Raw genomic sequence first — 13563 nt, 5'->3', positions numbered from 1 at the left:
ATGTTTCTCTGCTCCATCTGCTGACAGCGAATTCTCAAACACAGATTGCTTTTAGTTCACATCTTTCTTTGGTACTTAGTATGTTTTGCTGAGCTTTGAGATGGAAGCGTTGCTCTAAGCTTTCACAGAGATGGTTTTTCTAATTTACTTTCAACAGCCTAGGGGGAATTCCGTGATTTTCATTCAGGACCGGTTCTTCCTCTTCTGTCAATTAAAAGCAGCAAAGAGGATGCACAATAGACACTTTTTACGAGGTCAGTTTTCCCAGTCGAGGATTTCTTGTCTTTGGGATCGTGTTGCGGAAATAATTGCCTTGATAATCCCTTGCAAATAAAGGGGCCCAGTTTTAAGGCAGGTCAGGTTGACATGTTCTGTTGCTTCCAGGAGACTTTGACCACAAGAGGTCAGCCACTGCAAAACATTAAGCAAACTGGACAGTTTTAAAAACAAATCCTGCTTCAAGAAGCTGGCAAAACCAAAGAAGAGAAAAGAATTTAACAGCAGCAGTTTCTACTGTAGGTAGTCAAGCAAAAAAAAAAAAAAAATCCCACAGGTAAACCTCATTTTGTGCTTTGCATTTTCTGTCCTATGTTTACCTATCTTAGAGTTTTGTCTGCTCAAATTGAAGGATGTCATGTTTGCTTTTGTTCTCAAGCGCTTTGCGCTTTGCATGCACGCTCGGTCATGCCCTATCTCTAACTCTCCTGCTTTTTGAGAGAGAGAATCAGAGAATCAGCAAGACACGAAAAGCCCTTGAGGTGATTAACGAACCCCCGCAGAAACAGACTGCTCATAGAAATGAGCTGGCTTCAGCGGAAACTCCCTCTGCTACATTGTGTCACATTCATGGAGACTGAAAACCAACATGCTCCAAATTCCAACCAATGAACCTTAATAATCTCATGTTTTTTTTGGTTTCTTACTGTGGCTGAATGAGGTTTTGTTGAGGGGGAAACAACATTTAAGCCTGATGGATTGCAATTCTTACCAACTAATGTCGTTTTGGCAGACTGATTGTCGCCAGCGAAGGTACCACAAATGCCTTTGGCCATCATTTACTCCTAACAGTTTACATATTGAATTACTCTCTGGGAAGATGAGGCAAAAACATACTTACCATGGGGTCTGTTTTGGCAGAAGAGGAAGTCTGCTTATGACAAAGATTATTGTGTTAAAGACAATCAGTGATCATCTGGGTGTTGGTATGGAGGCATTTTTTCATTTTTATGTCTTTTAAATATTGCTTTATATAGCTCTGCCTTGTCTTCTCATTTAAAAATATATTTTGCACAGTATTGCCAGTCTGGCTGTGTTTCAGTTCCGCCTCCGTGTTAAAGGATCTGAGTCACAATACAGGCAAAAACAAGAAATATAAGAAATTTCTGTCTGTGTTCACCAGTTCACCAAAAAATAGTTAACTTGCAGCTTCATCTATGTAAAGTATAAAAAGCACATTGGCATTGTTCCAAATGTCAAGCAAGGTGGTGGCAGCATCATGCTCAGAGTCTGTTTCACTGCAGGTGAGTGGATGGAGAAATGAAAAACAAATATATTATCTTTAAATTCTTCAAATTTACCTCTGATCAACAGCTTGGACAAAACTGGATGGTCCTTCAGGACAATGACCCCAAGCCCGTGTCAAAACTGAACTGGAAGTGGATAAATCAGACTAACAACAATCCTCTGGGGACAGTGGACGCACATTCATATGATTAGATTTGTTTCATTCATTTCTTTTCATCTCCCAGTGAAAGCAGAGTGACCCTGTAAACGGTGAAAGGCCAGTGCTCATCTTCCTGCTGGTAACTCCGACTACATCCTGCATTAGATTCTCAGCGTGCAATTCACAGACCAGTCTTCCAATTAGAAGAGCCATGTGTATGTCAGTTTTATGTTACTCCAAATTTAGTTTTATTCAGTTTTATGTCAACAAATGTTGGAGATGGTCTTTAAAAAAAATGGCAACAAAGAGTGGAATAGGAATAGGAGGAGGTTAGGATCATGGACCCTGATGTCTTGAACTTTAATTAGAGCACTTTTATTTTGAATCAAAATTTAAACGCATGTGGCTCTCAAAACAAGCACATGCATTTGATAAAAATGCATAATTCTTTGTTGAAAGAAAAAAACAAAACAATGCTGCCTTATAGGACGTGCGTCAGCTCCGCTACTGTCACGTCCGTCTAAAAAAAAAAAAAATATATAGCATCTAAAAATTCGAGCTGCACTCGAACGCACCACTACAGCAGACATAGGATTACCGTGAAAGCAACAAGCTTGACCGGACAAAACGCCCACCGCTGCAGCGGCGTCCTCTAAGCTCCGGAGGGAACAGCAGGAACCCGAAGCCCTTTTTCCAGCGCTAAGACGGTGAGTACTGTCCATGTTGTGTGAATGGGACGCTTGTTTTTCGATAAGTGTGTGGTAATGCTGTTAAACTTTATCCTGCGTATCACCAACGCAGGTGTGTTTAGTTTCCAGGATGCTCGACTGCGTATGTCCCGTTGTCCGAGGAAGTGCGTATGAAAGTTTGTCCTGTGCCGTAAAACAAAATGGATATTTTCTTAACGTTTCCTCATTTTACGACGTCGATAGACACAACAGGGTGGCCAAAGTTCTAAAACGTGAGGGGGCAAGGCTTTTTTTTTTCTCTCTCTCTCTCGTAGAAAAACAGGTTCAAAGCGTTTGTCTTGAACAGAGCACTGACTGGGAGGCCTTGTGATGAAAGCTGTTTGTTTAAAAAGAAGTAACGTTTAGGATATGATACTATAACCTATTTGATCATTTTTTTATTTAATCAATCAGACTTCATTTATAGAGCACTTTCTATAAAGTCAAATGTAACACAAAGTGCTTAAAACAGAGGGTCTAGAATGTACCAAAAATAATCATGAGAAAAAAAATTCAAACTAAGAAAATGTAAAATAACATGTCTTTGTTATGAAGAAAAACTAGGTAAACATTAAAATTCTTAAAACAAATGTATTTTGTGACTTTTAAGAGGAATAAAGATGCAATGTAAAAAATGAACAGTAACCAAATCTAGCTGTTTAAATGACTACAAAAGTTACTCAAGGTCCCAGGATTCAAACCCAGGACGTTCATTGCCACAGTGCCACCACGCTACCCTGTTAGCTAGTATTACTAATTATTTTCCCCCCAACTGTAACTTGGTAAACAGTATCCGTATAAAAATACTTATGGGTCAGATAATGGGTGTAGCTTTCAAAGATTTCCACTTGCATTACCTCACAAACCTCTTCGTAATTTCTTTAGGTTCATGTGATGGATGCACAAAAGTGCACTCTTGTATTTTTGCATTAAACTGCATTGAAGTTTGTGGTGGAAATACGATGTAATATAGATTTAGTAAATAAATAAAAAAACCCTTCTATTTTAAGGATGCCATTGACTGATCCAGTCCTTGTTTTAGAATTTGTTGGATGCCTTATTGAACTTATGTTTTTCTCATCTTTTCTTTTTCCTTTTTTTCCCCCTGCTGTCGATTTGAAGGAAACACTATAGATCAGTTTTATGGATCTAAGTGCTTTCCACTCCCTGACCTTTTATTTACAGACTCAAGACCACACAGTCTAATCTATTAATCTTTCAATGGGATACTGCTTGTTCCGTGCTGTGAATAATGAAGGGACGCATGTTGTGACATAACAAAAGATGATTCTGCAAATTTTGTGTTTATTTTTTTTTTTTACCCTTGGTTTACTTGGAGCTCATAAATGCATCAGATACCTTCCGTGATATGGGAATACTGCAAGAACGAGGAAAGCAAATCAAAGCTGCTCTTTTGTGCTTCTCAGCACAAAACATGTTGGCATGTCAAATGCGCTAAAGATCATGTAAACAGTGCCTCATAAATCGGCGTTTGAAATGCAAATTCAAATGTTTGTGCAGAAGAAGCCACAAACTGACCAGATCAGCTGCACCAAGTTACAATATGTGACAAGTTGATCCTAGGAGAAATGTAACCATTTATAAAACCACACTTCGATGTCTCATTTTCCATCCATTGTTTGTTTTTCTTTTCTTTTACAGGAGAGAATAAAGTCGGTGTTCTCTGGAGCGACCTACAGCTAAGAAGATGTCGATGGCTTATAAAGATGACGAGGAAGACTGGTTGACAGTTTGCCTCAAGTACCTGCTCTTTCTGTTTAACTTTCTTTTTTGGGTAGGTGGCTTTCAACAGGAAAGATCAAAATTATGCTGCATTTTCTGTAACAGAACAGGTTGTACAGCTCCAGAAAAGCCACAACGTGTTTTGAAAAGTGTACATATTTTCAGCCTAAAGTGAGGTTATCATTTAGATTATTTGGGGTTTGCATGCAAGCGAAAGATTACCATGAACTGGAGCATCACTGTGAGGTAGAAGGAAAAGGACGCATGGTTTTCAGCTGAGAAAAATCTGCCGACAGGACAGTTATATGACGCTCAAGCCTGACCTGTAGGGGAAAGTAGCAAGAAGAAAGCCATTGCAGTATGAGCTTGAGCTGTTTTGAAAAAAAAATTGAGAAAAAAAAAAAAAAAAAATTGCAATCGGTCTTCGCATTGCTAACAATCTGCAGCTTTTAATGGTGCCAAAAGTTGTTTTGGGTCTGACTAACAAATCAATCAAACAGCTGCAGCTGATCCAGAACGCTGCTGCTCGCGTTCTCAATAAAACCAGGAAGATAGAGCACATAACACCAGTTCTAAAGTCCCTACACTGGCTCCCTGTAGCTCAAAGAATAGACTTTAAAATACTGTTGTTAGTTTATAAATCACTGAACGGTTTAGCACCACAATACATTAAAGACCTGTTATTGCTGTACCAACCGTCTAGACCCCTGAGATCTTCTGGTTCTGGTCTGCTCTGCATCCTCAGAACCAGAACCAAACGAGGAGAAGCACCAGTTTCTATGCACCACAAATTTGGAACAAACTTCCAGAAAACTGTAAAAGAGCTGAAACACTGAGAGCCTTTAAATCTCAACTTAAAACCCACCTGTTTAGAGTTGCTTATGGCTAAATTAGGATTAGAGTGCGGGCTTTGATGTCTTCCATGTTTTTGTCTTTACTTTTCATCTACTTATTAATGTCACATAATGTTTTTTATTTTTTTCTTTAATTATGTAAAGCACCTTGAAATGCCTTGCTGCTGAAATGTGCTATACAAATAAAATTTGATTGATTATCTTTAGATAAGTGGCAGGGTATGAATGCAAAAGCATGCTACACTTTTCAGATTTCTTTCAATTTTTTGGTGAAAATTTTAATGTACTTTTTAATGTACTTTTTTCTTGATGTGAAGCTATTTCTGACTGGGTTCCTTACCATAATAATGCGTCTTCAACTTGCGATATCTTTCTGTGAATAAGAAGATCTTGCTGTAGACTGAAAAAGGAAGGGAGGATGACGGTGAAATGCTTTCTGAGGCATTTCCTATTTGTCAGCCTGTGAACCTCCTGAGATGTGAAAAACAGATCTAGAACCTCCCTGGGTCATTCACTCATGATTGTGTGGAAGGAAGTAGTCATTATGCCCTTTCCTTACTCTCAGTTCTCCTGTGGGTTTTTTTTTTTTTTTGTGCCACTTTTCTATGTTTCTCCTCAGGTTTCCTCTCTCCTTTCTCTCCTCTGCCCTAATTTATGGCCCGTTTTGTACTTTTCCGCTGTCCTCTGACTCATCCAATGGCACTCTTACTTTTCTACAAAAAGTGTTTTTTATAATGCTTGTTTTTTTTTTTTTTTTTTTTTTTTTGTATAGTTATTTGCGGCACGTTTTTGAAACACTGATTACATTGTTTTTTTTGCACTTGCAGGTGGGTGGAGCTGCAGTCTTGGGTGTAGGAGTGTGGACCCTGGTGGAGAAAAGTGACTACCTTAGTCTGTTGGCCTCCAGCACTTTTGCTGTTTCAGCGTATATCTTGATCCTGGCTGGCGGCCTAGTGGTTGTTACTGGCTTCTTGGGCTGCTGCGCTGTTATCCGGGAACAGAGAAGCTGCCTTTCCACGGTGAGACACGAGTTACAAGACATTCATGAGAGTTCCTGTTCAAGTCTTTCCTCCCAGTCACAATGATATGAGGGGATCGGTTAGTTTTTCATGTCTACACTGTGTGGCTTCTAACTTGTTTAATAATGTCCACTTTCTTTTTTTTTTTTTAAACCATTTACATTTACTTTTTTTTCCCCCCTAGCTAAATCTATCATATAAAGCTCAGACAAAATGTGGGATGACATAAACTTGAATGAGAGGAAGGGAAAGAAGAGGGTGGGCCTTTTTTGGGGATAATTAGCTCAACGTTTATCTCGTATGCATATGGAATAATAAGAAACTGGAAATATATGTACAGTTCAGAGTTTTGAATAAACTCACAGTCAGCAGGAATTCTATATTCATTGTGGGACTTTAATGGAGGAACTTGACTTTAAAATTCAATGAGAGTTGCTACATGGACCACCTTATTAAGCATTTTTAGCAGCTTGAGAACAGATTGTAACTTGTGAACTTGATTTGCATTCGTTTATGCTTGTGCTAAAACGCATCGTATTTGCACTCGTGAAACGTATGCAACAGTATATTGCTGCCTCAGAAGATGTAATTTTTTTGTCCTTTACTTTTATCCGTAATGTCAAACAATTCCTAAGGGAAATGTGTGTTTTAGTTTATGGCTGGTGTTAAAGATGAATATCATTAGTAAACTTGGTATGTCGTTTATATTGAAGCAGATTCCATTGTAGAATCTGCTTTGTTAATTTGAAATTGTGCCACCAATGAGTTTAATAAATTGTAGAACCAAATAATCACGTCCTTAATGCAGAGTTTGTCGAATGTAAGGCCGCTAAAAAATGGAAAAATGGAAAAAAAACATCTATACTTGCACTCCCACCGGTATCTGAGTAAATGTCTCTTGCCAAGATGCAGAACTACTGCACACTTATTGTAGCCATTAAAAACCTTCTGCTGGATGTTTAATTTTCTGATTTGGCAGTATATCCATGGATCTTGATTAGTTTATGTAAATGGAAAGAAAGATTAATAAAGATTTAAGAGATTTTAAAACCAAAATTATGATTCTTATGCTGATGGAGAGTGTATCTACTCTACCACTTGTCATTGGAGGAAGAAGGTGCTCATCAGTAATTGATATTTGCCTCTGATGCGTCAGCTGATTGGTCCTACGTTACCCTGTGAACACCTCCAACCCAAACCATCACTCTCTTGTACAAAAATGTGTGCTGCTTCTTCGCAGGAGCACAACCCGGATCTCTTCTGTGCCAACCTTGTTTTAAAGGTCTGTCACAAGATGGTAACAAATGACTCTGACGAGGCTCTCACTGTCCTCATTATTTTACAAGGAAGGGGCCCACAGGGACAGAAGCAGGTGGGAGGTGAATGTTCTCTGCTGCAGGTCTATTTATAGGTCTGCCTATCAACTGTTGATGGATGCAGGAATATGAAGAGAGCAAGGTGCTTGCAGGAGTTACGAGTTAGACGCATAGAGGATTATAGGAATATGCTGTGTTATTTGCTTTAACATGAGCAGCCTCCATGCGCTGCTTATTGGGGAATGAATAATGCTTGGATGTAGCGTTTGCTATTTTTGTTCTCACAGAAAATGACTTTTTTTTTGTAACCAAGAGAAACTGTGGTTGCTGTTAATGATACCATTGCAGCAACAAAGTGCCATTTTCTACAGGCAAGATAATTAAGTATTTACAGTTCACAGTTGTGTGAAAACATATTGGCCCCTCCTTACCTGGCAGCTTACTTTTGTTTACATCTGTGACTTCTGTCTTTTCCTTTGCCCAGGTTTGTTACACCAGAGAGTAGAAATCAGTCAGTACATAGAACAACATCTGAGCAACCCGGTTTTTGTTTTGTATTTTTATCTTCATATTTTTTAAAATCAATTTTCTCTCCTTCAAAGGTCTTTACTTGCACTCTGTAAGGCTCAAGCAAATCATCTGAGGCGTAGCTGCACAATACCAAATGTGGTTTTAAGAAATTTGGCCACCATAGTACACACGAAGGAGCTTTTTCATAATCTTCAGCTACCAGTTTCCTCCAAGAGCCACTCGGTCTGGTTAATGCTTGTTCCATAAAGTGACGTTTCTTTCTGAATCACTGCATCGCTCATCCACTTTCACTGAAAAAATGATTACCAATGCAGAGAGTCTAATGAGCCCGAGTCCACCAGTTAACCAGCGCAAGTTCACAAAGAAACACAGATGTCATCCACACCAAACACTCTCTTTTGAAACTCTAGGCTGTTTAATATCCGTTGACAGTTGCATCCCACTGAAGTGTAAAGTGGAATTTGCCTGATTTTGCCAAATTGATTCTAAACGAGAACAGTTGGGTAAAATGGTCATGTTGTTCTCCAGTAGTTCCCGTTGCATCCCTGCAGATGTTTACTACCGGTAGTTTGGCGTTATTTTGTTGGCCGCTGTGCTAACGTCTGTCTCTACAATGGGCTTTGGAGAGGCATCAGCAGAGCTGTGGTTACACCACTTTGTCCTGCTCTGACAGCTAGCTCTAATTAGCTCTGTGTGCTGGTGTTGCATGCAGGGCCCATTTTACAAATAAATGTCTTCTTTATTATATGACCCAAGAAAAGTTCAGTTTTTATCTTGCTCATTAGGCATACTTGGACAATAACTTGTTCGGCACAGCTTCTTTCAATGTGATGCCTTTTTGTTTTTGTTCACAAGTTCAGGTTTTAAAATATAATAATTTTAATTTGATATTTCAAGCAGTGTGAATGTTTTTGTTCTTTTAGTGACCAAAATGACAGTCATTATTTGGATTTGAAAAGAAAACGTTGTATATTTGCAGTTGGATTCGTGCAGGACTCATTTCGCGATTCCCCAAAGAAATCAGATTCCACAGGCTGTCGGGCTGCATTCCTACTCGTCTTATTCTCCGGCAGCATTGCCATCTGTGTCAGAAGTGACGCATGCAACCGAATGACAGATGATGGACGTTTATATTGAGCCGTCACAATTTGTAGCAGCTCGAGCTGCGGAGAAGTTGGTTCAGTTGACAACTATGTGGATGATTGTGACGCTAAAATGTCTCGATGCTTTAAAATCCTGGGACTAATTTATCAAATTTCTCTCCCCCCCCCCTTCTCCTTCTAATTTTCAGTATTTCTTCTTCCTGCTGTTAATATTCTTGATTGAGTTGGTGGCTGGCGTGCTGGCTTATGTTTACTACCAGAGGGTAAGTTCTGAATGCTCACGATGAAACTTTAAGGTGTACAGGAATGAAATGCACAAACTCAAGAGTTTTCAGATTAGGGGCATGTAATTAACACAAGAATAAAATATTTTTCTGTTTGTCAATTCAAAGAAAATTCTTTTTCTTTAATTGGAGAGGAATCATCTCTGATTATGGCTGTCAGTCAGATCAAGGGAAATTGTAGACTTCAACTTAATCCTATTTTTTTTAGTTACAAAAGCAAACAAACAAACAAAAAAAACAACAACAACTTTGTACTTGTTGCCCCAAGATTCAGTATTTTGCCGTTTTGGGTACGCTCAACATGTTTGAGAATAAATCACCTATAGAACACACTCGTTAAAATAAGTGTCTTCTTTGCTCTCATTTTGTGCCTCTTCTTCTTCTTCTCCTTGTATTTATATTTTTTTTTTTATAGCTGAGTGATGAACTGAAGGAGCACCTCAACCAAACAATGACTGAGAATTATGCTCAGCCAGGGAAGGAGACGATCACATCCGCAGTGGACAGACTGCAACAAGACGTATGAGAGATATATGGAAGTTAATCTCTGTGGTTGAGTTTATGTCTCCACTTGCTTCCTCTGTCAGCAAGCATAACCAAGTACACTTGCTGTTAATTACATGGATGTAACTTCAAACTTTGCCTAAAGACGTTGTAAAACTCATGATTCTGTGGCTGTCGTTGTGGTCGACGTAAGTAATTGTTCCAACGCAATCCAGAAATTCAATCAGTGTAATCTTAATGAAGCAGAAGATTAGCTGTCAATTGGAGGGATTATATAAACCTAGAAAATTATGGTGCTGGGAGATGAGTTGCACCAAAAAAAAAAATAAATAAAAAAAAATGCATATATATTTTTATCCTAAATCGGTTTTTCATGTTCCGATGCGTTAGGTCGACACCAGCCAACCCCTTGCTTTATTTTTCTGCTTCTCCAGTTCAAGTGCTGTGGCAGCAACAACTCTCAGGATTGGACGCTGAGTGTGTACATTAGGTCAGAGCGGTCGGGGGGCAGGGTGGTGCCCGACAGCTGCTGTAAAACCATTACGGCCGACTGTGGCAGGAGGGACCATCCGTCCAACATCTATAAAGTGGAGGTGAGTGTTCGTCTCCTCATGGAAAGGTGGTGAGTGCCACCCTAACTGTTTATTGGCTTCCCTTGTAAATGACTTCTTTAACCTTCTCCAGGGTGGTTGCATCACTAAGCTGGAGCAGTTCCTTGCAGACCATCTCTTGGTTATTGGAGCGGTGGGAATTGGTGTGGCTTGTCTTCAGGTAAGTAGAACATGACGGTGTGGTAATGCTGTGCAGAGAAGCGGAATACTGCTGTCCGCGGAAACAACAACAACAACAACAAAAATCGACCTTAATCAGACTTTATTGTCTAAAATAACGAGCCTCTGGCCTCTGTTGAATAAAGACCTTACACAACGCTGATGGACGGGCTTTTAATCTTTCCATTACTGAAACTCTAACATGGCAGGTCAGAAACCTTTGTATATTAGTGTTTTTCCATTTTACACTGATGAGTCTGCTTCATCATCGGCCCCTTTTTATTTGTTCCACGCTGAAATGGAGCCCTGCTTTTAAACGCCGTGAAGCTGTTTGATGCATATACTCTGATCTGCCATAGCATTCTGTTTACCCCATGCAAAAACACTTCTGATGAGAGCATCAACAAAAAACATTCAAAAGTGCTCAAATGGATCCTTTGAGCTTTATTGTTTTGATGAATGATGGACTCTCTGTCCAATAGGCTTACTTTCTAGGGTACAAAAATGTTTAAGGTGAAGAGTAATGCTACATTTTATTGTTATAAGATGAAGTGATTTTCAAGCTGGTGGTCAGTAGGAACATAAAAAAAAAACCTTATGTAGTATTGTGTTTGTTTTTTGGAACTTGTCTGCTTTCCTGTTGATCAGCAGCATCTTATTAGTCTGTGGCCACCATGCCCTTTTTCTTGCTCTCAAAGAAAATTTCTGGCCCATTCTGCAGTCTGCTCAGTTTTAATTGAGTATCAGAACAGTAATGGAAAAAAAAACAAAAAAAAACAAACATAAAAATACGAGGCCTGAATTGCATCCGAAGCAGTGAAGACTTGAAATGGCAAAAGATAAGATGTTTCATTATCGATGGAATTTTACTCATTTCCGTTCCGAAATGAGTAAAATTCAGCTTTCCATTTACTGTTGCCATAAAAAGTGTTTCATTCCAAAAGCACCAAAATGGACAGTGCCGAGCTCAAAAAGAAGAGGTTGATTATGAAGAACATTCTATGTGCAACCCTTTATATGGGATCGATTCATCGGGTTTTTCAGAATTCTTTAGTATGTGAACTAAAGTATAGAAGAAAAATGTAGTGTAGGAAAAAAAAGCACTGCAAACTTTTTATCTTTAAATTTATCACTGTATGCAATCGGAGCTAAAAAAAAATAAAAATAAAAAATCCAACTTGTCCGCAATCAAAACGTATGCTTCACTATCGGTCATTTTTTGTATGCAACTGTTCCACTAGAAAATACAAATGTATTTTTCTCGCAATGACATGGTAAGTGCTCTGCCGTGCTCCAAGTCTATACTCAGGGTTCCTATGTATTGGGGTGAACTTGTAAACAAATTTGATTTGATAATTTTCCATGTACAGCACAGAGTGAGCAGATTTTTATTTTCTGCTGCCTAAATGTTGGATTATTTTACTTCTTTTTCCATATTACAACCTGTGTTTTTTTTTCATCAAACTCTTAGAGAAAATCTATAAACACTGGAGCCAAAGAAGATGTTACTACATGATATCTGTATATGATGCCTGTTCGGGTCTGTTGACCGTTTTTTTTTTTTTTTTTTTTTTTTCCAAATATGAAATTTGAATTTGATCTGGTAAAAAAAAATGTATTCTAAGTAACCTTCTGCTAGTAAAAATGATCCATTGCATAACAAGATTTCCTAGTCACTCAATGAGCACAATTTAGAAAATTGCTTCAAAACATTGCTGTTTTATGTTTTGTGGAATTTGTCCAGATTGTTTGCAGAACTGCTTTAAGTTTAGAAATATGGATTTTTGAGTTGGACTTATGTGAACTTTGCTGTTTATTAATCCAAACCTTTCCATTCCAAAAAATTGTTTTTTTTCTTCGCGGCACATCCTTACGTCATCGCTCATCCACTCTAACCTTTTGTCTGTTACTTAACATGGCAACATAATTTTTTTTGTCTTGTTTTTTATGTTTCATGTTAACCCAGCAACTGTATTACATTATTCTAACTTATGTGCATTGCAAATGTCTTTCTTTTGTATGTTTGGTTTCACTGTAGCTCGCCGGGGCACTCTTGACAGCCTGCTTTATCTATCTGCTCTATAAGGAAGAGGAAGAGGACTTTGGTGCATTGTAATTTGGCTCTAGAGCTCCGTGGTGCTTTTAATCAAATGGATAGACAAGGTTGGAAGGTGCTGTGTGGATATTCGCCTGCATGTTTGCCCTTGTTGGCATGCATGCTCTGTGCCAGATAGAAAATCTGCAGTCTGCATGCACACAGAATGGCATCCATTTTGTTGATTTTTTTTTTTTTATATATATTTTTGTCTTTGTGCTGTTTAAAGCATGCATCTGCATGGCTTTATACGAAAATACGCTGCTAATACATGTTGTTGTAATGGGGAGTCATGGAAAAAAAAAAAGGCTGCCAGTAAATGCCTTAGTTAGAACTGTGTATTCCCATAGTTAATGGGAAGTAGTTTGTCTGTTTTCACACAGCTCAATGCTTTAAAATGCCTTTGTTGTCAGAAAGGGGAAAGCTACAGTAAATGAATTGAAGCAAATTAAGTATTCGGAAATTTTTACTTTATTTAATTTTTTTCATAGGGGAATTAATTTTTCTATGAACCGTGTTTGACTCTACACATCATGAATTGCATTGACTTGTGTTTTTCAGCTGCTCTCGGTGCACCTTTACCTCAAATTTACCTCTACCTGAACACGGCAAACAGATGAAATCGCACAAGTAGCTGTGAACGTCAGTGCATGTCAGACGTCTCTCTTATGGTGCGCCTAACACAAAATCACGAAAGTACAATGATGATCTTGTGGAGTCGTTTTGTCAGGGATTCCAGTAGAAATGATCCAAAATGCCCTGCTTTAGAGCCCATTTGGATCAGAAAAATGATCACCTAAAAAAAGTTTTTTAAGTAAAGCATTTCTGCTCTCAGAATTTGAAAGTTGCTACAAACAGATGCCATGTAAACGGCAGTCCATTACTTGCTTGACTTTCAGGGCTTTAAGAGGCTCAAAAATGGCTTGCCTGATCATCAGGATTTAAATGACAAC

General features: G+C 38.6%; 1 protein-coding gene across 2 annotated transcripts; it reads left to right on the top strand.

Moving 5' to 3' along the window:
- The first annotated feature begins 2221 nt into the window (after positions 1–2221).
- Positions 2222–13058, top strand: tspan11 (tetraspanin 11). 2 transcript variants are annotated; one of them, XM_015060475.1, is made up of 9 exons: positions 2222–2370; positions 2482–2516; positions 4054–4186; positions 5816–6007; positions 9146–9220; positions 9657–9761; positions 10180–10338; positions 10430–10516; positions 12554–13058. In XM_015060475.1, the coding sequence occupies exons 3-9, from the start codon at positions 4100–4102 to the stop codon at positions 12629–12631; spliced, it is 783 nt and encodes a 260-aa protein (XP_014915961.1). In that variant the 5' UTR covers positions 2222–2370; positions 2482–2516; positions 4054–4099; the 3' UTR covers positions 12632–13058. The 2 variants fall into 2 exon arrangements, with proteins under 2 accessions (XP_014915961.1, XP_014915960.1); XM_015060474.1 differs by lacking the exon at positions 2482–2516.
- Positions 13059–13563: the final 505 nt, after the last annotated feature.

The sequence above is a fragment of the Poecilia latipinna genome, unplaced genomic scaffold, assembly GCF_001443285.1.
Source record: "Poecilia latipinna isolate Pla-1442-1.1 unplaced genomic scaffold, P_latipinna-1.0 Scaffold1718, whole genome shotgun sequence".
Lineage (NCBI taxonomy): Eukaryota > Metazoa > Chordata > Actinopteri > Cyprinodontiformes > Poeciliidae > Poecilia > Poecilia latipinna.
This window is presented reverse-complemented; position numbering and strand designations above follow the sequence as displayed.